This window comes from Gossypium hirsutum, chromosome A13, assembly GCF_007990345.1.
Source record: "Gossypium hirsutum isolate 1008001.06 chromosome A13, Gossypium_hirsutum_v2.1, whole genome shotgun sequence".
Taxonomy (NCBI): domain Eukaryota; kingdom Viridiplantae; phylum Streptophyta; class Magnoliopsida; order Malvales; family Malvaceae; genus Gossypium; species Gossypium hirsutum.
The window spans coordinates 105,680,099-105,704,926 of record NC_053436.1 but is presented as its reverse complement, the minus strand read 5'-3'; the positions used below and the strand labels follow the sequence as shown (position 1 = coordinate 105,704,926).

Below are 24,828 nucleotides of genomic sequence, written 5' to 3'. Positions count from 1 at the left end.
TTTCTTGAATCCGAGTGAAGGGATTTTGAAAAACAATTTGAGATGCAGGTTACCTTGCAACTCACCTTTTCGAATATTTATATGGCTATCAAGAAAACCTACCAGTTCTGCTCATAAACATAACCATGTCTTTCTATTTATGATTTATTGGTTGCCTGTGCTTTCTGTTATGCCAAAAGAAAGGCAATTTGGAAATAAAATTTGTTTATTTTTGGACTAGACTGAAGCTGCGATAGCATATATTTCTTACTGATGCTGATCTAGTTATTTTCTAGCCACAGAGGAAATTGGGTTTAAGGTTTCAATATTAGGATGGAGTCACTTTAATATCGACTACGTTAAATATTTTAATATAATTTAATATAAAAATAAAAATATTTTAATATAATTCGATATAATATATTATTTTCAAATTTCAGAAAACATAAAATAAAAATAATTTATTATAAAATATTAAATTAAATTAAATTATTTAATAATAATATTAATAAAATTTAATAATAATAACAATAATTATCAATCTAAAAAATTTTATGGTAAGGGTAATCTGGTCATTTTAGTTTTTTTTATGTTATTACAACTTTATTCCATTCAACAAGATACAAAAATACTATTAGAGTTCTATTTCTTTTCATTCAACCAAACAATTAAATTACTGATTATAACTATATTCCATTACAGCTCTATTCCGTTACAGTGAACTAAATGTGGTGATAGTCTCTTATTAGTGATAGAAGGTTGATGGTTAAATTGTTAGGCATAAAAAAATAGGGGCTAAATTAAATAAGTGTGTAAATATTAAGGATTATTTTTTATATTATTCTCAAACTAAGCATTTTACGGCACAATTTAAGGGAGGGACTATTTTTTTCATTCATCTAATGTTTAGGGATTAGTTTACCCAATTTTTTAGTAAAAAGACCAAAATGCAATATACGTTATAGTACAGGAACTATTGTTGTAGTTTTACACAAGACAGTGGATCACAAAAACCTAATTCCAAGTGAAATTTAAAAATGAAATTAAAGGAAAAAGTGAAAAACACATATATACGCTCTTTTCGTTTTCCAGATCTAATTTCCCTCTCTCCCTTGTCAAAGAGAGAGTTTCTCCCATCGTCAAAATGGAGTCTCGATCCAGATCTATGCACAAGTTGACCGCCAAGATATGTCCGTTTCTCTTCCTCTTTCTGGCCCACGCTGCTCACTGCTTCTACCTTCCCGGTGTCGCTCCCGAAGACTTCCATAAGGTTGCCTTTCGATTTCTATTTGTGTTTTTCCCTATGTTCCTTTCTTCTTCTTTTTTTGGTTGATCTGGTTTTAATTTCGTGCCTTAGCTATGATCTCTGTTTATTTTTTTATATAATAGTAGGATTCATATAGGTTCACTACGAGAAGGAATATTATTAAAAATTTAATATGTTGGAAATGGAAATAACGTCTCAGATTCAGCTAGGTTGTATAATTAGAACAAGTTAACTTCATTTCACATGATGATTTCCTTTTCCGTTTTATTCTTTTATTTGAAAACGTTGAGAGTGCATTCTTTTAGCTAGTTTTTAAGTTTTGTTCCGTTCTTGCATTTATCCAAGGTATCTGCGATTGTACTTTATGCTGATCATGTTCTGTAATGCTACCTAGAATAATTATTGCTTAAGATTTAGGAAGTTATCCTCGAAAGAGATTCAATATACATAATGTATTAATTGAAGCACCAAAACGTACGTGATCTTTATTGTGGTTAGTTACATTGTGCTCATCATGCACACCTGATCAATAAAGGCTTTGATTAAACCACTTTATGTTCTCACTACATGCCATGATAGTTGGGAGGCGTTCACTGAGGAATCATACTGGTCTTCTTTAGTTTTTATTCTTTTGTTGGGGTTTGCAGGGAGATCCTTTGAAGGTGAAAGTGAACAAATTGACGTCTATAAAGACTCAGCTTCCTTATTCATACTATTCGCTTCCTTTTTGCCCACCTAAAAAGATAGTTGACAGCACTGAGAATCTTGGAGAAGTGCTTCGTGGTGATCGAATTGAAAACTCTCCTTATGTGGTCAGTTATTAGTATTTCTGATGATTTAGTTCTGACTGTTTATTTTATGGCCTAACTTGTTTTTGTTGACTTTAATTAATGTAGTTTAAAATGCGAGAGCCACAAATGTGTACTGTTCTTTGCCGCATTACACTTGATGCCAAAACTGCAAAGCAGTTTAAGGAGAAGATTGATGATGAATATCGAGTCAATATGTATGCTATTTGTTTATTGGGACATGGAAGTCATCTTTCAATCTTTTAATTGCTCTGTCGCCTAGGATCTCTTTCTAATTAATTTTTGATTCGCTTGACAGGATACTGGACAACCTCCCCCTTATTGTTCCCATTAGAAGATCAGATCAAGACTCTTCTACTGTTTATCAGCTTGGCTACCATGTTGGGCTCAAAGGCCAATACAGTGGGGTAAACATAATATCTATTACAAGCATTAAAAGTTCCTTTGGTTGTGGATGTAATTAGCTACTATATCTGTGTATGCTTATGTTTTCTGGTTATTTACAGAGCAAGGAAGAAAGATATTTCATTCACAACCATTTAGCATTTACCGTCAAGTATCATAGGGATCCACAAACTGACTCTGCTAGAATTGTGGGTTTTGAGGTTAAACCATACAGGTTAGTTGGTTCCTTTGAGTTCTATCATATTCTAATGTTTTTGATTCTAGGTTTCTGCGACTGAGATTCAAGTATTGTGTTTTAATTCATTTTCTTCATATACTGAAACAATGCAGTATTAAACATGAATATGAGGGGGAATGGAATGAAAAAAGTCGTTTAACAACATGCGATCCCCATAATAAACGCACAGTTGTTAGTTCTAACACTCCTCAAGAAGTTGAAGCAAAAAAGGAGATAATATTCACCTATGATGTTGAATACCAGGTGAGCTCTTCAACTTCAAATAATTTGTAGGGTTGACAATTGCAATGTTAAAATTTTCCAATGGCAACCTTGAGCTGAACCCTTAGAGGCTGTATTCCTTTGTGTTTAAGTAGATTCTGTTGATATTATTACTTGGAAAAAATTCTCTATTGTATAACATTTTCTTGAATTAAGTTTCTGACATATAAATCTATGAGGTGCTAGTATTCTTAAATTTTTCTGTGCGACTTTCAGGAGAGTGATGTGAAGTGGGCATCTAGGTGGGATGCATATCTTTTAATGAATGATGACCAAATACACTGGTTCTCAATTGTCAATTCTTTGATGATTGTTCTCTTCCTTTCGGGAATGGTAGCAATGATCATGCTAAGGACACTATACCGTGACATTTCTAGGTATAACGAACTTGAGACTCAGGAAGAAGCCCAAGAAGAGACAGGATGGAAGCTTGTCCATGGGGATGTTTTCAGGCCTCCATCTAATTCTGATCTACTCTGTGTCTATGTTGGCACTGGTGTTCAATTTTTGGGCATGGTACTTGTTACCATGATCTTTGCTGTTTTTGGATTTCTTTCCCCTTCAAACCGAGGTGGTCTGATGACAGCTATGCTTTTACTTTGGGTCTTCATGGGCAATTTTGCGGGCTATGCTTCTGCCCGTCTGTACAAAATGTTTAAAGGAGCAGAATGGAAGAAATTAGCTTTTAGGACTGCGTGCATGTTCCCAGGCATTGCCTTTGCCATCTTTTTTGTCTTAAATGCAATTATATGGGGCCAGAAGTCTTCTGGGGCCGTGCCTTTTGGGACAATGTTTGCTCTGGTCCTCATGTGGTTCGGAATTTCGGTTCCACTTGTTTTTGTGGGTGGTTATGTTGGGTTCAAGAAGCCAGCAATTGAGGATCCTGTGAAGACGAACAAAATCCCAAGGCAAATCCCAGAGCAAGCTTGGTATATGAACCCGACATTCTCTATTCTGATCGGAGGAATACTTCCATTTGGAGCTGTTTTCATCGAGCTGTTCTTCATTCTCACCTCAATCTGGCTGAACCAGTTCTACTACATCTTTGGTTTCCTGTTCTTGGTATTCATTATCCTCCTTATCACTTGTGCTGAAATAACCATTGTGCTTTGCTACTTCCAATTATGCAGTGAAGATTATTTGTGGTGGTGGAGATCATATCTCACATCCGGCTCCTCGGCTTTGTACCTCTTCCTCTACGCTACATTTTATTTCTTCACAAAGCTTGAGATCACTAAGCTGGTTTCGGGGCTCCTATACTTTGGGTACATGCTAATCGCTTCGTATGCATTTTTTGTGCTAACGGGCACCATCGGATTTTATGCGTGCTTTTGGTTCACGAGACTTATCTACTCATCTGTCAAGATCGATTAGTGTGTAAAAGGGGATATGCTTTTTAGGTTAAGATATAGTCATGCTTTAAGATGTATACATTAATTCTCATTTTTGAACTGAGTTGTCATTGTTGTAGTTGATTGAGAAAATACTTGTTATTCAGATATTTGTTAAGAGGAGTTTCTTGTGATTCTTTTATCAATCATTCTCCTGTTATATTGGAAATGTCAGAAAAACACTGGGTGAATTTGATGATTTTGTAATAATATCGTAGCCTTTTTATTCGTTTATTTACAGAAAACGCAAAATACTTATGTTGATGATTTGTCTTGACCTGGTGGAACACAACTTGACATGCCCAAGGCTGGAATTCTTTTATAACGAAAGGAATGGATCATGTCCGAACTCTAGTTCAATCGGTCAAGAATATTTTTCGATCCGATTTAGTTTTCTTTACTAGATAAAATATTAAGAACTTTAAAAAAAATATTGAAGATTTATAGAATTCAGCTTAAATCGTTTGTTTAATCGTTGTACTCGTTAAAAAACTAATCATTTTTTTTTTAATATTTCTGACGTACAAACCGATTTATCTGATTTTGACAATTATGAAGCTTATTTCAAGTTTAATAACTGTAAGCTATAACTGTATATGCATTATTTTGTGTAAATGTTTGCGCATAATTTTTTCTGATTTATATGGTGGTCTAAAAAATTCTCTAATAAGGAATATTCAATAAATTCTAGCCTTTGAGTAGAATTGATCCTTAAATTATGTTTTCAAAGAGACCAATCGGGTAGCTGATACTTTGGCTAAAATGAATATCTCAAGTGTTGAATCGTTGAATTTATTTAAAAATCTCCCTTTGGAGATTAAAGAGATCTTGAAGGATGATAACTCTTTTGATAATTTGCTTATGATATTCTTTTTTCTGTTTATTTTATCAAAAATAAAAAGAAAAAGAAAAAGAAAATTGTACAACATTATGTGATTATACTAAATATTATTTTGTTACACTAATTATGATTGATTTTGTAATGTTAGTCTAACACAGACTATAGAATATATTACCGATTTACAAAATTTCTTAGAGTTTGCATAATTTTTGAGTAATAACACAACTCTTAGGCGACATATTACCTTATTATACTAATTATTACAGATTTTATAATGTTTAGTATAATATGAATTATAGAATATATATTATCAAATTACAAATTTTATTACTACTTACTAAATATTTTGAGTAATAACAAAAATTTCATAAGGATTTTGTGTGATTATACAAAATATTATCCTATTACATTAATTATTATAGATATTGTTAGTACAAATCTTCGGTGAGGAAAATCTCGAACACACGAACGGAACTCGAACAGAAGAAGAAATAGGACAAGGCTTCAAGGCGTGTATTAAGCCACTATCTTTAAGGTTATATTCGCCCTCACCTATCTTCGGTGTGCAAACGAGTTTCAAGCAAATTAATCTCGAGGATATAATGAAGCCAATGACTATTTACGTTTTGCACTGACGAGAATAGCCCACTACACACTGAGCAATTGTATGACAAGAAACTCAATTTCTATAAAGGATTTCTGCAGTAATACTTTATAGAATAGTCTAATAATATTAGAAAACGAAGGAAGGAAAGAAAGAATATTAGAATTTGATGGTATGAATTCCAAATGAAATCTCATTCCTATTTATAGGAATTTTTATGTCTCTTCGTAGAGACATATTTCATCAATAGTTGTCTTTCTGAATAATAATTTCTTTAAAATAAACATATAATTATTTATTTAACTATAACTATTCAAATAAAATTATTCAAATAGTTATAATTCTTTTTCAAATAATTAAACGATATAATCTTTTGATTAATTACACCCATTCATTTATAGTTATTGGAACACTATAAATATTTGAAAATGTTCCAACAATCTCCCCCCATTTTCAAAATATTTTAGATTTTGATATTCTTGGAAATCAAGTTACATAAATGAAAGGTATCTTACGATTGAACTTTCACTTAGTGAAAACATGTTAAAGTTAATCGAAATTGCATGGTAGACTAAGCTTTGAACCAACTATTTCATTTGATTAACTGAACACATCTCACACAATGATTTCAACATTGGTCAATGCATAGTTGTAATGGCCTAAATTCAAGGTTATTGAAACAGTGGTTTCGTAACCACAAATCCGATTTAAAGAGAAATTTATTTTAATATTGTTGCATGAATATTTATATGATATAAAAATCGTATCAAAATATCGATAGAAAAAATTTTACCGATTTAGTGGTTAGTTAGAAAAAGAAATTATTGAAGAAATTGGGTAAAAACAAGGTATTAAGACCTTGATCTCGTAAAAATGAGTAGGAAATATTTTTATAAATATTTATGAAATGTTAGTAATGTGGTATTAAAATTCCGTTAGAAAATTTTAACGTTTGGATAGGTAATTAATGAAAAGGACTAAATTGAAATAGGTGTAAAAGTTACAAGAATGATTAAATAGCTCAATTGTCAAATGGAGAGGGACCTAAAGAGAAAATAAGCCCAAAGGAGATATTTTGGGTGGCATAAGCTGAGAAAAATCAGGAGAATTACTAAAATAAGGGCAAAATGGGAAAATAACAAAATTTACTAAATTAAAGTAGGACTAATTTGGAATATCTAGAAATCTCTTCATTTTTCTTCATTCTCATCAGCCAAAAACACCATAGGAGGGTTTTCTAAGCTGATATTTCATAATTTTTGCACCAAATCCAGAAGATTCAAATACGAAGCTAGATCGAGGAAAGGAAAAAGTTTGGGATTAGTAGATTTTTGTATACGAACAAGTATCGAGATAAGCTCGTGTAACTTGAATTATATTTTTAAATGCTTGAAATGTATGTTATTGATGTGAATATGATTTGAATGTTCATTGTATGAAAATTGATGAAACATTGATAAATTTGATAAAAAGGGGAAGAAATCTCAATTGAATGAAAGGAAACTTCGATGGATCTTTGAAAAGGAATTGACGGTAAAAAGGATCTAGCCCAGACGGGTGATCCTATTCTGATATAGCCCTCCCAAAGAATATGTGGAAAATGGATTTAGCTCGGACGGGTAATCCGAATTAGGGTCTGAATTTAGCCTGGACTTGTAATTCAGATCCAAGCTCATTAGAGTAATTGTCGTTGTAGGGGATTTAGCCTAGACTCCGACAATACTCTATGAGTTTATATTACAGGGGACTTAGCTTGGACTGGTAACCCCGCTGTAAGGATGAGGTTCGTGGGAGTGTGCTCTCTGAAATGGAAATGTGCGCACATGTATATGAATTGACGGACCCGGAAATTGTACACTAAAAGTGTACCTCTGAAAATCTATCGAAAATTCCAAGAAATTCAACGGGATAAATATGGAAAAATAATAAGGGAATGGAAATCATGGTATTGATGAGTTCATCAATCATTGTATATATATATTATTGATACATGGAAATTATTGTACTAACTTGAATGTTGAGTTTGTGCATGTTAGGGTAATAATGCATTGAATGGATATATGATTGTTTATTGCATTATATTGAAAATATTAGGTAAGTATAATTCTTGTTACATGAGCTTACTAAGCACAAAGTACTTACCCTATTTTATTTTCCCCTGTTTTGTAGTGTTAAGAGCTCGGAGGTTGGATTCGGTTGGAGACACATCACACTATCAACCTCAAGATTTTGGTATATTAAGAAACTTTATTTTGGAAATCAATGACATGTATAAGCTAATAAAGTAAATGTTAATGCGAAATGAATGTAATGTCAGCCATTGGTATGGCTAACAAATCTTGGTTTTGGTATGTGATGAGGTTATTTTATAAATATGCATGAATCTATCTTGAAGTTATGTTGAATTAGATTTGTTAATGTGGATTGGTCTCAGTTTTAAATTGCAGGGAAGGTTAGATAACTATAAAGGGGTTATATTGAGTAAAAAAAATTAATTCGTAAACTCTAATAATACCTCGTACCCTATTCCGGCAACGAATACAGGTAGGGGGTGTTACATTTGTTGGTATCAGAGCCACGGTTTAGCCGATTCTAGGACCAACGTAGCAAACGCGGGATTAGCTATACATGCCATTTAAATTATTATTGATAGTGTGATATCTCCTGACCATTTAAATTGTGTTTTTCTTATAGTAATGTCATCCGACCAAGCTCAATCCGAGAAAGCTAGGAGTCAGGCTCCGACTTCAGTACAAAGAGAAGAAACTAGCAGTAGAAGGCCCGAGACAGAGGGTCGAGGGGAGGAGGCAAAAATAGCCTTCTTTCAAATGATGAATGAATGGTTTAGTCAATACTTAAGAACTAAACCTGTAGTGCAGCAAGTTCAAGCTTCCCCTCTTGCTCCTCCACTGGTTCCCGAGATCCTACAGGGTACAGGTACTGAATCTATCAGAAAAGAGAAAGCTCCAGTAGATAAAATTCAAAAATATGGGGCAGAAGAATTTTGAGCAGCAGTTGATGATGATTCCGAACGGGCTGAATTCTGGTTAGAAAATATTACTCGGGTTTTGAAGGAATTATCTTCCACACCAAAAGAATGTTTGAAATGTGCCGTCTCACTGCTAAAAGACACAGCTTATCATTGGTGGAATATTAAAGCTTCAGTTGTTCCAAAAGAAGAAATTACATTAGAGTTCTTTCAGAACGAATTTAAAAAGAAATATATCAGCCAGAGGTTCCTTGATCATAAAAGAAAAGAATTTCTTGAACTGAAACAGAGCAATAGATCGGTATCTGAGTATGAAACAAAATTTGTTCAATTGAGTAAATATGCTCCAGAATGGGTACAGTCAAAAGCTGAAATGTGCAAACGATTCAAAGAAGGGTTAAATGAAGACATTAAGCTACTGATCGGAATTCTTGAAATTTGAGAGTTTGCTACGTTGTCAGAGAGAGCTTATAAAGCAGAAGAATTGAGCAAAGAGAAGAAATAGGATGAGAGGGAAGCTCGAATTTTTAGTAAAAGACCCATGAAAAAAATCTCAGTTTTCTGTTTCAAAGAAATTGAAGAAGTACCAAGAGTGTTCTACCTCAGCCACTGGGTATTCGGGCAGAGAGGGAGGTTCTCAACGCACTAATCCAAGACCTTCCACTCCATCAGTGATCAGTGTTGGCAGTGTTGGGACCCCTAAGTGAAGATGTCAGTACTGTAATAAAGCTTATTTTGGTGAATGCCGATTAAAAAGTGGGGCTTGTTACCGATGTGGATCTTTTGACCATTTCCCCAGAGATTGTCCAGAAATGGGTGAAAAAAAAGCTGAACAGATATCGAAGCTGAGTAATTCAGTTTCAAGTGTTAGACCACCTCGACCATCCGGTAATGTCAGTGGTAGTCGAGGAACTACAAAAGATACTGCAGGCAGACCTGAGGCACAAACACCTGCTAGGACATATGCCATTAGTGCCAGAGAAGATGCCTCAGCACCCGATGTTATTACTGGTATATTTTCTTTACTTGACACTGATATTACTGCATTAATTGATTCCGGTTCTACGCATTCATATATATGCATAAAGCTTGCATGTGTTAAAGATTTATCTATTGAACCTATTGAATTTGTGGTTAAAGTCTCGAACCTCCTGAGCCAATCTGTTTTGGTGGATAAAATCTGTAAAAATTGTCCACTGATGGTAAGAGGTTATTATTTCCTAGTTGATTTGATGCTACTGCCATTTGATGAATTTGATGTGATATTGGGCATGAATTGGTTAACCCAACATGATGTAGTAGTAAATTCTAGACAGAAATATAGTGCTAAAATGTCAGAATGGTGAGTTGCTCCGGGTTAAATCTGATCCGGCAGAGGGGTTATCTAATGTGATTTCAGTAATGACAGCACAAAGGTATGTCAAAAAAAGGTATGATGCTTACTAGGCTTATGTGCTCGACACCAAGATATCTGAGTCAAAGATACAGGCAGTGCCAGTGGTATGTAAATTTTTCAATGTCTTTCCAGATGAATTACTAGGGTTGCCACCAGAAAGAGAAGTGGAGTTTTCTATAGATTTGATTTCGGGAACTACTCCGATTTCCATAGCTCCATACTGGATGGCTCTTACAGAATTAAAGGAGTTAAAGGCACAGTTGCAAGAACTTGTTGACAGGGGTTTTATCCGATCGAGTCATTCACCTTGGGGTGCTCCGATTCTATTTGTAAAAAAGAAGGACGGGTCTTTAAGACTGTGTATCGACTACCAGCAGCTTAATAAAGTAACCTTAAAGAATAAGTACCAATTACCCCGAATTGATTATTTATTTGATCAGCTGAAATGCGCTACAATATTTTCAAAGATTGATCTTCGATCAGGTTATTATCAGTTATGGGTAAATGAGTCAGATGTGCCAAAAAAAGCCTTCAGAACCAGGTACGGGCATTATGAGTTTCTAGTTATGTCGTTTGGGTTAACTAATTCACCCGTAGTATTCATGGATTTGATAAACCAGATATTTAGACCGTACTTAGACAGATTTGTGGTATTATTCATTGATGATATTTTGGTTTATTCTCGAGATGATGAAGAGGAACACGTAAAACATTTGAGAATTGTGTTGCAAATTCTGCAAAGGAAGCAGTTATATGCTAAATTCAGTAAATGTGAATTTTGGCTTCGTTAAGTGGATTCTCTTGGACATATTGTATCCGCCGAAGGCATTAAGGTAGATCCAAGTAAAATCTCAACTATCGTTAATTGGAGTCTACCAAAGAATATATCTGAAGTTAGAAGTTTCTTGGGTTTAACTGGTTATTATCGGAGATTTGTACAGGGATTCTCTATGATAGCTTCTCCGATGACTCGATTATTGCAGAAAGATGTAAAGTTCGGGTGGACTGATAAATGTCAGTAGAGTTTTAACCGATTGAAAGATTTACTAACGAAAGCACCTGTATTAGTGCAGCCTGAACCGGGTAAGGAATTTATTATTTACAGTTATGCCTTATTAAATGGTTTAGGTTGTGTCTTGATGCAAGAAGGTAAAGTAATAGCCTATGCTTCAAGACAACTTAAACCAAATGAAAGAAATTACCCAGTACATGATCTTGAATTAGCTACTATTGTATTTGTGCTGAAGATATGGCGACATTACTTGTACGGTGAGAAATGTCATATTTATACTGATAATAAAAGCCTGAAATATCTAATGACCCAAAAAGATTTGAATTTGAGACAGCGCAGGTGGCTTGAACTGATAAAGGACTATGATTTGATTATTGATTACCATCCGGGTAAGGCTAATGCTGTAGCTGATGCTTTGAGCCAGAAATCTCTGTTTGCTTTACGAGCTATGAATACCTAGTTGTCACTGACTGATGATGGTTCAATCCTAGCTGAATTGAGAGTTAAACCGACATTTCTACAGTAAATATGTAAAGCTCAAAAGAATGATGAGAAGTTACAGGTTAAACGGGCACAGTGTGAGTCAAGTACTGATTCTGAATTTCAAATTGGGATTGATGGTTGTATGTTATTCAGATGTAGGGTATGTGTACCTCAGAATTCAGAGCTCAAACAGAAGATTCTACACGAGGCTCACAGCCGTACTATGTCTTTACATCCGAGGAGTAATAAATGTAAAATGATCTGAAAAAGATGTACTGGTGGTCGGAATAAAACGTAATATCTCTGAGTTTGTATCAAGGTGTTTAATATGTCAGCAAGTTAAAGCTGAACATCAGGTACCTTCGGGGTTACTTCAGCCAATTATTATACTGGAATGGAAATGGGAAAGAATAACTATGGATTTTGTATCAGGGTTACTGTTGTCTCCGAGGGAAAAAGATGCTATTTAAGTGATTGTTGACCGATTGACAAAGTCAGCACACTTTATTCCGGTACGTATAGATTATTCTTTAGATAAACTGGCTGAACTATACATATCTGAGATTGTTAGGCTACATGGAGTGCTTGTTTCCATTATATAGGATAGAGATCCCCGATTTACGACTTGTTTCTGGGACGGATTGCAAGAAGCCTTGGGTACTCAGTTGTATTTCAGCACTGCATTTCATCCTCAGACAGATGGCCAATCTGAGTGTGTAATTCAAGTATTGGAAGATATGCTCCGATGTTGTATACTAGAGTTTGAAGGTAATTGGGAGAGATATCTACCTTTGATTGAATTTGCTTACAATAACAGTTATCAGTCCAGTATTAAAATGGCTCCGTATGAAGCTTTGTATGGTAGAAAATGTAGAACACCATTATATTGGACAGAGCTCAATGAAAAGAAAATACATGGGGTTGATTTGATCCGAGAAACAAAAGAAAAAGTAAAGGTTATTCGGGATAATTTAAAAGCAGCTTCTAATCGTCAAAAATCATATGCCGATCTTAAACGAAAAGAGATTGAATTTCAGGTCGGTGATAAGGTATTCCTAAAAAGTGTCTTCTTAGAAGAAAGTTCTTCGATTCGGTCGAAAGTGTAAATTAAGTCCAAGATTTATCGGGCCATATGAGATCATAGAAAGAATTGGATCAGTCGCTTATCGATTGACATTACCACCGGAACTAGATAGAATCCATAACGTTTTTCATGCGTCTATGCTATGACGATATCGGTCAGATCCTTCACATGTTATTTCTCCGACAGAAGTGGAGATTCAACTAGATATGACTTACAATGAAGAACCGGTCAAGATATTGGCACGGGAAACAAATGAGCTTAAAAATAAAAATAAAACATAAATTTGGTGAAAGTATTGTGGAAAAAGCACGGGATTGAGGAAGCGACATGGGAACCGGAGGAAACAATGAGGAAACAATACCCAAACCTCTTTACTGGTAAGATTTTCGAGGACGAAAATCCTTAAAATGGGGGGAGAGTTTTAATGGCCTAAATTCAAGGTTATCGAAACAGTGGCTTCGTAACCACAAATCTGATTTAAAGAGAAGTTTATTTTAATATTTTTGCATGAATATTTATATGATAGGAAAATCGTATTAAAATATCGATAGAAAAAATTTTACCGATTTAGTGGTAAGTTAGAAAAAAGAATTATTGAAGAAATTGGGTAAAAACAAGGTATTAAGATCTTGATCTCGTAAAACTGAGTAGGAAATATTTTTATTAATATTTATAAAATGTTAGTAATGTGGTATTAAAATTTCGTTAGAAAATTTTAACGTTTGGATAGGTAATTAAATGAAAATGACTAAATTGAAATGGGTGTAAAAGTTACTAGAAGGATTAAATAGCTCAATTGTCAAATGGGGAGCGACCTAAAGAGCAAATAATTCCAAAAAAGATATTTTGGGCGGCATAAGCTGAGAAAAATCAAGAGAATTACTGAAATAAGGGCAAAATCAGAAAATAACAAATTTACTAAATTAAAGTATGACTAATTTGGAATATCTAGAAATCTCTTCATTTTTCTTCATTCTCATTAGCCAAAAAAGCCATAGGAGGGTTTTGTAAGCTGGTATTTCATAATTTTTGCACCAAATCCAGAAGATTCAAAAACGAAGCTAGATCGAGGAAAGGAAAAAGTTCGGGATTAGTAGATTTTTGTATACGAACAAGTATCTAGGTAAGTTCGTGTAACTTGAATTATATTCTTAAATGCTTGAAATGTATGTTATTGATGTGAATATGATTTGAATGTTCATTATATGAAAATTGATGAAACATTGATATATTTGATAAAAAGGGGAAGAAATCACGGTTGAATGAAAGGAAATTTCGATCGCTCTCTAAAAAGGAATTGACGGTAAAAAGGATCTAGCCCAGACGAGTGATCCTATTCTGATATAGCCCTCCCGAAGAATATGTGAAAAATAGATTTAGCCCGGACGGGTAATCCGAATTAGGGTCTGAATTTAGCCTGGACTGGTAATTCAGATCTAAGCTCAATAGAGTAATTGTCGTTGTAGGGGATTTAGCCTGGACTCCAACAATACTCTATGAGTTTATATTACAGGGGATTTAGCCTGGACTGGTAACCCCGCTGTAAGGATGAGGTTCGTGGGAGTGTGCTTTCTGAAATGGAAATGTGCGCACATGTATATGAATTGACGGACCCGAAAATTGTACACTAAAAGTGTACCTCTGAAAATCAATCGAAAATTCTAAGAAATTCAATGGGATAAATATGGAAAAATAATAAGGGAATGGAAATCATGGTATTGATGATATCATTAATCATGGTATATATATTACTGATACATGGAAATTATTGTACTAACTTGAATGTTGAGTTTGTGCATGTTAGGGTAATAATGCATTGAATGGATATATGAATGTTTATTGCATTATATTGAAAATATTAGGTAAGTATAATTCTTGTTACATGAGCTTACTAAGCACAAAGTGCTTACCCTATTTCATTTTCCCCTATTTTGTAGTGTTAAGAGCTCGGAGGTCGGATTCGGTTGGAGACACATCACACTATCAACCTTAAGATTTTGGTATACTAAGAAACTTTATTTTGGAAATCAATAGCATGTATAAGCTAATAAAGTAAATGTTAATGCTAAATGAATGTAAGGTCAGCCATTGGTATGGCTAACAAATCTTGGTTTTGGTATGTGATGAGGTTATTTTATAAATATGCATGAATCTATCTTGAAATTGTGTTGAATTGGATTTGTTGATGTGGATTGGTCTCAGTTTTAAATTGCAGGGAAGGTTAGATAACTATAAAGGGGTTATATTGAGTAAAAAAAATTTAATTCATAAACTCCGATAATGCCTCGTACCCTATTCCTACAACGAATACGGGTATGGGGTGTTACAGTATCTAGGGACACTATTATGGCCATATGTTTGTGTCCTCTTTTTATGAGTACTGTTAGAACCAAGCCCTTGAGCTCCTAGAAGCGGCCATACTTCCACTCACATACGTAGATCCTATCAAGAGTGTTCCCGTAATTATAACACTCTAACATTTTTATGTTATGGGTCTATTAAGAGTACATTACTCATCCTTCCCTTATCATTACAGGTACCTAGCACTTTAATCTTAAGATGGATTTATTTACAGTGCTAACAGTCACATACTAATGATGTACTTTGTCTCATTGAACTCAAGACTTGATGTTATACCAAGCATTGAGTCGAGTTTCCATCATGGGTGACTCTAATTAATGGGCTTGAGTCCCATCCCTTTTGAGGTCCTTTTTACTATATCTTTAGCAAGACTTTTTGTCAAAGGATCCGCCAAATTTTCACTTAACCTCACATAATTAATAGTGACCACTCCATCAGAAATTAATTGTCGGACATAACTATGTCTTAATCCAATGTGTCTAGACTTTCCATTATATACTTGGCAATATGCCTTTGCTAGAGTAGCTTCACTATCACAACGGATAGAAATAGGTGAAATTGGCTTCGGCCATAAAAGGTATATCATAAAGCAAATTTCTTAACCATTCTGCTTCTTTAGATGCAACGGCTAATGCAATAAATTCTGCTGTCATGGTGGGATCAGTAATACATGTTTATTTCTTAGAACCCTAAAAAATGGCTCCTCCACCAAGAATGAAAATCCATCCACTAGTAGATGCATGATCTTCCAAACCTGTAATCCAACTAGCATCGGAATACCCTTCTAAAACTGGAGGATATCCATTATAACACAATCCATAGTCAATAGTTTTCTTTAAGTACCAAAGTACTCTATTCAAAGCTTGTCAATGCAAGCTACTTGGATTACTTGTGTACTTACTTAATTTCCCAACAGCATATGCAATACCTGGTCTTGTACAAGTCATTATGTTCATAAGACAACCAATTAGACTTGCATATTTCAATTGATCAATTTTCCTACCAGTATTAGATACTAATTTTATTTGAGGATCCATGGGTGTAGATGCAGGTATACAGTTGAAAAGATCAAACTTTTTAAGCACCCTTTCAATGTAATGTGATTGTGATAAAACTATAGTGCTTTCATCTTGGGTTATTTTAATCTTAAGAATAACATCTGCTGCACCCATATCCTTCATAGCAAAGTTGTTTGACAAGAATTTCTTTGTGTTTTCTATTTGTTACAAATCTGTGCCAAAAATAAGCATGTCATCTACATATAAGCAAATTATGACACCTTTTCCATTTTCAAATTTGCTATATATACACTTATCGGACTTATTTATTTTATAGCCATTAGCTAAAACAACATTGTCAAACTTTTGGTGTCACTGTTTTGGTGCTTGTTTGAGTCCATATATAAATTTAACAAGCTTACAAACCTTATGCTTTTATACTGGAACAGCAAATCCTTCCGGTTGTTCCATATACACTTCCTCTTCCAATTCACCATTTAAAAATGCAGTTTTAACATCCATTTGGTGAACAACCAAATTATATATAGAAGTAAGTGATATTAAGAGTCTAATTAGCAATTCTTGCTACTGGAGCACAGGTATCAAAGTAATCAATACCTTATTTTTGTGTAAAACCTTTGGCTACCAACCTTTCTTTAAACTTATCAATGGTTCCATCGACTTTCATTTTCTTTTTGAAGATCCATTTACAACCTATTGGTTTGGAACCCGATGGAAGATCAACTAAGAACTAAGTTTGATTTCCCATTATTGAATCTATCTCATCATTTATTGCTTCTTTCCAAAAAGCAGAGTCTTGAGATTTCATTGCCTCTTCAAATGTAATAGGATCAGATTCTCTATTATAACAATAAGGTATCTTATTGCATATACTGTCACCTTTTCCTTCTACAAGAAATATAATGAAATCTGGTCCAAAATCTTTGACCTTTTTAATCATCTTACTTCTTCTTAAATCTTGACAAGATTCATCATTATTATCAATTTGTTCCAATGGAATCTCATTCTCATTTGAAGAATGAATCAATTTTTGTGGCTGTAATTGTCTTGATATAGAATTAAATTTATTTTCGTCAAAAATAACATCTCTTGATTCAATAACAGTATTAATTGAAATTGAACCATTTGGTTCAATTACCATGAACCTATATGCCTTGCTATTTTGTGCATATCCTATAAATATGCATTCAATTCCTCTTTCACCTAACTTTTTACGTTTAGGTGTTGGAACTTTGACAATAGCTCTACAACCCCAAACATTTAAATAATTAAGGTTTGGTTTCTTTTTTTTTCCATTGTTCATAAGGGGGTTATTTTAGTTTCCTTATTAGGAACTCTATTCAATATATGAAAAAACTGTTAGAACAGCTTCTCCCCAAAAACCTTGTCCAAGACCTGAATATAATAACATTGAATTTACCATTTCAGTCAAGATTCTATTTTTCCTTTCAGCTACACCATTTTGTTGTAGTGTGTAGGGGGCTGAAACTTGATGGATAATCCCAGTGGATTCAAAATAACTTGGATTATAGTATTCTCCACCTCTATCCGATCTTAAGCACTTGATAAATGATTCACACTGAAGTTCAACTTCAGATTTATAAACTTTAAATTTATCAAGCACTTCATCTTTTGAATGCAATAAATATACATAACAATATCTAGAATAATCATCAATAAAAGTAACAAAATATTTCTTTCCACCTAATGTAGGAGTATTATACATGTCACATAAATCAATATGTATCAAATCAAGCAATTTTGTTTTTCTTTTAACCTTAGGGAAAGGGTTTCTTGTAATTTTAGTCAACATACATGTATTGTATTTTCCAATATTATTGTTAAAAACAGGAATTAAATCTAACTTATACATGTCATTCAATTTTCTATAATTCAAATGACCTAATTTATAATGCCATAAACAAAAAGACTCAACCATATAAGCAGAAACAGTATTTTTATTCTTATTAATAATATTTAGCTTGAACATACTCTCATACATATACCCTTTCCCTACAAAAATTCCTCCCTTAGACAAAATAAACTTATCTGCCTCAAAAACAAGTTTGAAACCAAACTTATTTAACAGACTTCCAGACATTAAATTCTTTCTAACTTCTGGTACATAATATACATCATTTAAGGTTAAAACCTTTCCAGAAGTGAATTGTAGTTCAACAGACCCTTTGCCTTTGATTGCTGCGGTGGAAGAATTTCCCATGTATAAGACATTGTCATTTTCACATTGTGTAAACTTTGTGAACGTGCTTTTGTCTTTGCATACATGTTTGGTGCTTCGGTATCAATCCATCATGTATTATCATCTTGAGCCATATTAATTTCAGATATCATTGGAACGAACTTTTTGTTATTATCAGCCTTAGAAGATGATTTTTTCTTTAAAAATTGACATTCATTCTTGAAATGTCCCGGCTTACCACAATGATAGCATGAGTCCTTTTGTTTCTTTTTGAACTTAGGTGCTTTATCAGTTTGTTTGAACTTTCTCTTGAATAGTTTAGTAGTCTGTACTTCCTCCGTAACATGCATTTTGGCATTTTCAGAATTTAGATTCTGATCTTGCTTTCGATATTCTTCTTCAATACGAAGATGATTTGCCAAAGCTTCAAGAGATATTTCTTCTTTTTTATGTTTTAGACTTCTTTTAAAGTCTTTCCAAGATAGAGGAAGTTTGTCTATTATGGAAGATACAACAATCATTTCATCCATTTTCATATCATATGGCTTGAATTGATTCAACATCTTTTCAATATCACGGAATTGTTCCATAACAGAACGACCATCAACCATTTGATAATATTGAAACGACTGACAAGAAATTTCTTACTTGTAACATCCTCGGTCATGAATCTTGTCTCCAGTTTTTCCCATAATTCTTTAGCGGTGACCTCGTTTTGGTAGGTGTCGAACAAACCATCAGATAAACCATTCAATATGTGGCCCATGCACATGTAATCAGCATTGTCCCATTTTTGTCTTTCTTGGGTTGCAGCAACAAATTCATTTTCAGTCTCGTCAGGTCTTGGAATATCCAAAACATAAGCAATCTTCAAAAAGAAAATGAAGGTCGATGAAACCATTGATAAGTTTAAAGCAAGGTTGGTAGCCAAAGGTTTTACACAAAAACAATGTATTGATTACTTTGATACCTATGCTCCAGTAGCAAGAATTGCTACAATTGTTAGTACAAATCTTCAGTGAAGAAAATCTCGAACACACGAACGGAACTCTAACAGAAGAAGAAATAGGACAAGGCTCCAAGTCGTGTATTAAGCCACTATCTTTAAGGTTATATTCGCCCTCACCTATCTTCGGTGTGCAAATGAGTTCCAAGCAAATTAACCTCGAGGATACAATGAAGCCAATGACTATTTACGTTTTGCACTGACGAGAATAGCCCACTACACACTGATCAATTGTATGACAAGAAACTCAATTTCTATAAAGGATTTCTGCAGTAATACTTTATAGAATAGTCTAATAATATTAGAAAACGAAGGAATGAAAGAAAGAATATTAGAATTTGATGGTATGATTTCCAAATGAAATCTCATTCCTATTTATAGGAATTTTCATGTCTCTTCATAGAGACATCTTTCATCAATATGTGTCTTTCTGAATAATAATGTCTTTAAAATAAACACATAATTATTCATTTAATTATAACTATCCAAATAAAATTATATAAATAGTTATAATTCTTTTTTAAAAAATCAAACGATATAATCTTTTGATTAATTACACCCATTCATTTATAGTTATTGGAACATTATAAATATTTGAAAATGTTCCAATAGATATTTTAGTGTTTTATGTAACATATGAATTACATAAGTGTAAATTACTATATTCATGGTCACTCTAAAATATGATTTGTTCTATTTTGATCATTTCAAAAATCTTTTTTTGTCAATTTAGTCACTCTAAATAAGATAATTGTGTGAATTAGTCACTCTATTAAAATTTTCATTTTCTTTTAACAGATTGTTGATGTGACACATTAGCACATTGAGTGATTGACACATATTTTTTGTTGACTTTTGATTAAAGTTTAGGAACCTCCCTATAATTAGATCAAAACTTTTTCCCTTAAACTTTAGTCAAAAGTCAACAAAAAATGACACATGTTAGTCACTCAATGAACTAATGTGTCACGTTGGCAATCCATTAAAGGAAAATGAAAATTTTGATGGCAGTGACTAATTTGCACAATTATCTTATTTATAGTGACTAAATTGAGAAAAAATTAGAGTTATCAAAATAAGACAAACCCTATTTTAGAGTGACCTTGGATGTAATTTACCCATTACATATTATATTACCCAGTTACAAAATTTCTTAGAACAATCATAGTATTTAATTAATTTCTTAGATGGATTTGTTAGTCACTTTTACCTTTATAGAATCAGTAGAATAAGAGTAGACCTATTCATGGGTCGAGTTATTAGTCTAGATTTGAAGGTTCGCCTGAAATTTGGGAAGATTTAGATAAAAATATTAGACCCGATAAATGGGCTTGGGTAAAAAATTAGGCTCGTTTAAAATATGAGTAGAGCTTGGGCTTGAATATTCAAGGCCCGAGCCCGGCCCGACCTATTTTTAAGTTTATAATACTTTATATTTTGTTATTTTTATATATTATGTATTTTAGAACACATTAAAAAAATAAACTCAGACTAAATATATAATACTATTCTAATGTAAATATTAAAATAATATTAAGATGAATATATAAAAAAATTCAATAAAAAATTAAAATAATATAATATAATATTTGTTTAAAATTTTTTAAAAATAATACGGGTAAGTCTAAAATGAGTTTAGATTTGGGCAAAATTTTGGGCCTATATTTCAGATCGGACTAAGTTTAAACAAATATAAAATATCTTAATATCATACTTATACTCGACTCGACTCGAATCTGATCCGACCCGGCCATGATCAGATGTTAGAGGGAGTTGTTTTCCAAACCGGCTTACAAACCCGGAAATGAAATCTCAGAGAAAAAACAAAAAAAAAAGAATGGGCCTAAATAGATCAGTCCAATCCCAAAAGACATAATAATAATCCACAAGACCATGACCATGACCGACACTCGAATACGAATTGACTGGCCACCGCCAGTCACCACACGGTAGATAAGAAAAATCAAATTCCACGGCAGATTTTAAAAAAGATTAAAAAACAACAACATATAAGCTCTTCTCTTTTATCAGATCTCATTTCCCCTCTCCTCTTCCTTCTCAAAGAGAGAGTTTCCTTCTCCAACCCCGTCAAAATGGAATCTGGATCCAGATCTATGCACCGATTAACTGCCACCATCATATGGCCGATTCTCTTCCTTTTCCTGATCCATGCCGCTCACTGCTTCTACCTCCCCGGTGTTGCCCCCGAGGACTTCCAGAAGGTCGTCTTTCCCTTTCTCTTCTCTTCTTTATTTATTGATATGGTTTTTATTTTGTATCTTCACTTTCAACTCTGTTTGTTTTTTATAGAATAATAAGATACGTATATGATCTCTGCGAGAAGGAAAATTAATGAATTTTTTTGCATGCGTGTTGGAAGTGGAAAAACCGTCTCAGATTCAGCTGGGTTTTTTTTTTAAACAAGAAATTAGAACAATTAACTTCATTTCACTTTATGATTTTCGTTTGCCGTTTTGATTCTTTTATTTCAAAACGTTGAGTGTCCACACTTTTAGCTAGTTTTTAAAATTTTCTTCCGGTCTTGCATTTATCCATGGCATTTGCGATTGTACTTTATGTTAATCATGTTCTGCAATTATTGCTTAAGGAACGAGATTCAATTTACATAATGTATTAGTGGAAGCGCCAAAGTGTGCTTGATCTTTATGGTGATTAGTTACATTGCGTACCTGATCGATAATGACTTTGATTAAAAACTAAGTTCTCACTACATGCTGTGATAGTTGGGACTGTTCATTAAAGAATCATTTTGGTCCTCTTTAGTTTTGATTCTTTTGTTGGGGGTTTGCAGGGAGATCCTTTGAAGGTGAAAGTGAACAAATTGACATCTATAAAGACTCAACTTCCTTACTCGTACTATTCGCTTCCTTTTTGTCCACCTGAAAAGATTGTTGACAGTGCAGAGAATCTTGGGGAAGTGCTTCGTGGTGACCGAATTGAAAACTCTCCTTATGTGGTCAGTTATCAGTATTTCTGATGATTTAGTGTTGGTTGTTTATTCTATGGCCATTAACTTGTTCTTATTGACTCCAATTAATGTAGTTTAAAATGCGAGAGCCACATATGTGTACTGTTCTTTGCCGCATTACACTTGATGCCAAAACTGCAAAGCTATTTAAGGAGAAGATTGATGATGAATATCGAGTCAATATGTATGCCATTTGCTTATTCGGACATGGAATTCATCTTTCAATCTTTTTATAGCTGTTGCCTAGGATCTCTGTCTAATTAATTTGTGGTTCAATTGACAGGATACTGGATAACCTTCCCCTTGTTGTCCCCATTAGAAGATTAGATCAGGATTCTTCTACTGTTTATCAGCTTGGCTACCATGTTGGGCTCAAAGGGCAATATAGTGGGGTAAACATAATATCTATTACAAGTATTAAAATTTCCTTTGTTTGTGGATGTAATTAGCTACTATATCTGTGTTTGCTTATGTTTTCTGGTTATGTGCAGAGCAAGGAAGAAAAATATTTCATTCACAACCATTTAGCATTTACTGTCAAATATCATAGGGATCCGCAAACTGACTCTGCTAGAATTGTGGGTTTTGAGGTTAAACCATACAGGTTAGCTCCTTTGAGTCTAGCATATTCTAATAATTTTAATTCTAGATTTCTGTGACCGAGATTGTTGTATTGTGTTTGATACATTTTCTTTATATACTAAAACAATGCAGTATTAAACATGAATATGAGGGGAAATGGAATGAAAAAAGTCGTTTAACAACATGCGACCCCCATAATAAACGCACAGTTGTTAATTCTAACACTCCTCAAGAAGTTGAAGCAAAAAAGGAGATAATATTCACCTATGATGTTGAATACCAGGTGAGTTCTTCAACTTCAAATAATTTGTAGGGTTGACAATTGCAATGTTAAAATTTTCCAATGGCAACCTTGAGCTGAACCCTTAAAGCTTGTATTGTGTTTAAGTAGATTCTGTTGATATTATTACTTGGAAAAAATTCTCTATTGTATAACATTTTCTTGAATTAAGTTTCTGACATATAAATCTATGAGGTGCTAGTATTCTTAAATTTTTCTGTGCGACTTTCAGGAGAGTGATGTGAAGTGGGCATCTAGGTGGGATGCATATCTTTTAATGAATGATGACCAAATACACTGGTTCTCAATTGTCAATTCTTTGATGATTGTTCTCTTCCTTTCGGGAATGGTAGCAATGATCATGCTAAGGACACTATACCGTGACATTTCTAGGTATAACGAACTTGAGACTCAGGAAGAAGCCCAAGAAGAGACAGGATGGAAGCTTCTCCATGGGGATGTTTTCAGGCCTCCATCTAATTCTGATCTACTCTGTGTCTATGTTGGCACCGGTGTTCAATTTTTGGGCATGGTTCTTGTTACCATGATCTTTGCCGTTTTTGGATTTCTTTCCCCTTCAAACCGAGGTGGTCTGATGACAGCTATGCTTTTACTTTGGGTCTTCATGGGCATTTTTGCTGGCTATGCTTCTGCCCGTCTGTACAAAATGTTTAAAGGAGCAGAATGGAAGAAATTAGCTTTTAGGACTGCGTGCATGTTCCCAGGCATTGTCTTTGCCATCTTCTTTGTCTTAAATGCAATTATATGGGGCCAGAAGTCTTCTGGGGCCGTGCCTTTTGGGACAATGTTTGCTCTGGTCCTCATGTGGTTCGGAATTTCAGTTCCACTTGTTTTTGTGGGTGGTTATGTTGGGTTCAAGAAGCCAGCAATTGAGGATCCTGTGAAGACGAACAAAATCCCAAGGCAGATCCCAGAGCAAGCTTGGTATATGAACCCGACTTTTTCTATTCTGATCGGAGGAATTCTTCCATTCGGAGCTGTTTTCATCGAGCTGTTCTTCATTCTCACCTCAATCTGGCTGAACCAGTTCTACTACATCTTTGGTTTCCTGTTCTTGGTATTCATTATCCTCCTTATCACTTGTGCTGAAATAACCATTGTGCTTTGCTACTTCCAATTATGCAGTGAAGATTATCTGTGGTGGTGGAGATCATATCTCACATCCGGCTCTTCGGCTTTGTACCTATTCCTCTACACTACATTCTATTTCTTCACAAAGCTTGAGATCACTAAGCTGGTTTCGGGGCTCCTATACTTTGGGTACATGCTAATCGCTTCGTATGCATTTTTTGTGCTAACGGGCACCATCGGATTTTATGCGTGCTTTTGGTTCACAAGACTTATCTACTCATCTGTCAAGATTGATTAGTGTGTAAAACCGGGATCTGCTTTGTGTTCTTTTGTCATATTCATGGACCAATGTCTTAGGTTAAGATATACTCATTGCTTTAAAATGTATACTTCAATTCTCATTTTTGAACCGAGTTGTTATTTTTATAGCTGATTGAGAAAAACACTTAATTCTGATATTTGTTGAGGGAGGGGCTTCTTGTGATTCTACCATCAATCATTTTCTTTTCTGTTATATTTGATATTTCTGTGAAAAGCTCA

The 24,828-nt window shown here is 33.9% G+C and overlaps 2 protein-coding genes across 2 annotated transcripts; both read left to right on the top strand.

The window, feature by feature from the left end:
- The first annotated feature begins 1,000 nt into the window (after window positions 1-1,000).
- On the top strand, window positions 1,001-4,584 carry LOC107893470 (transmembrane 9 superfamily member 8). Its single transcript, XM_041085584.1, has 7 exons — window positions 1,001-1,249; window positions 1,894-2,058; window positions 2,143-2,252; window positions 2,354-2,462; window positions 2,562-2,674; window positions 2,791-2,941; window positions 3,176-4,584. The coding sequence occupies exons 1-7, from the start codon at window positions 1,124-1,126 to the stop codon at window positions 4,331-4,333; spliced, it is 1,932 nt and encodes a 643-aa protein (XP_040941518.1). The 5' UTR covers window positions 1,001-1,123; the 3' UTR covers window positions 4,334-4,584.
- A 16,671-nt stretch (window positions 4,585-21,255) lies between these two features.
- On the top strand, window positions 21,256-24,746 carry LOC107893468 (transmembrane 9 superfamily member 8). The gene is made up of 7 exons (XM_016818471.2): window positions 21,256-21,567; window positions 22,158-22,322; window positions 22,409-22,518; window positions 22,618-22,726; window positions 22,826-22,938; window positions 23,049-23,199; window positions 23,429-24,746. Exons 1-7 carry the CDS (start codon window positions 21,439-21,441, stop codon window positions 24,584-24,586), a joined length of 1,935 nt encoding a protein of 644 aa, XP_016673960.2. The 5' UTR covers window positions 21,256-21,438; the 3' UTR covers window positions 24,587-24,746.
- Window positions 24,747-24,828: the final 82 nt, after the last annotated feature.

What these genes read in the sequence shown, in the direction of transcription:
- LOC107893468 (XM_016818471.2), top strand. Translation starts at nt 21,439, where the DNA reads ATGGAATCTGGATCCAGATCTATGCACCGATTAACTGCCACCATCATA. An exon ending in CCCCCGAGGACTTCCAGAAG is followed by an intron (nt 21,568 to 22,157) that starts GTCGTCTTTCCC and finishes GGGGGTTTGCAG; the next exon opens with GGAGATCCTTTGAAGGTGAA. An exon ending in TCAAAGGGCAATATAGTGGG is followed by an intron (nt 22,727 to 22,825) that starts GTAAACATAATA and finishes GGTTATGTGCAG; the next exon opens with AGCAAGGAAGAAAAATATTT.
- LOC107893470 (XM_041085584.1), top strand. Translation starts at nt 1,124, where the DNA reads ATGGAGTCTCGATCCAGATCTATGCACAAGTTGACCGCCAAGATATGT. An exon ending in TTTGAGGTTAAACCATACAG is followed by an intron (nt 2,675 to 2,790) that starts GTTAGTTGGTTC and finishes GAAACAATGCAG; the next exon opens with TATTAAACATGAATATGAGG. An exon ending in CCTATGATGTTGAATACCAG is followed by an intron (nt 2,942 to 3,175) that starts GTGAGCTCTTCA and finishes TGCGACTTTCAG; the next exon opens with GAGAGTGATGTGAAGTGGGC.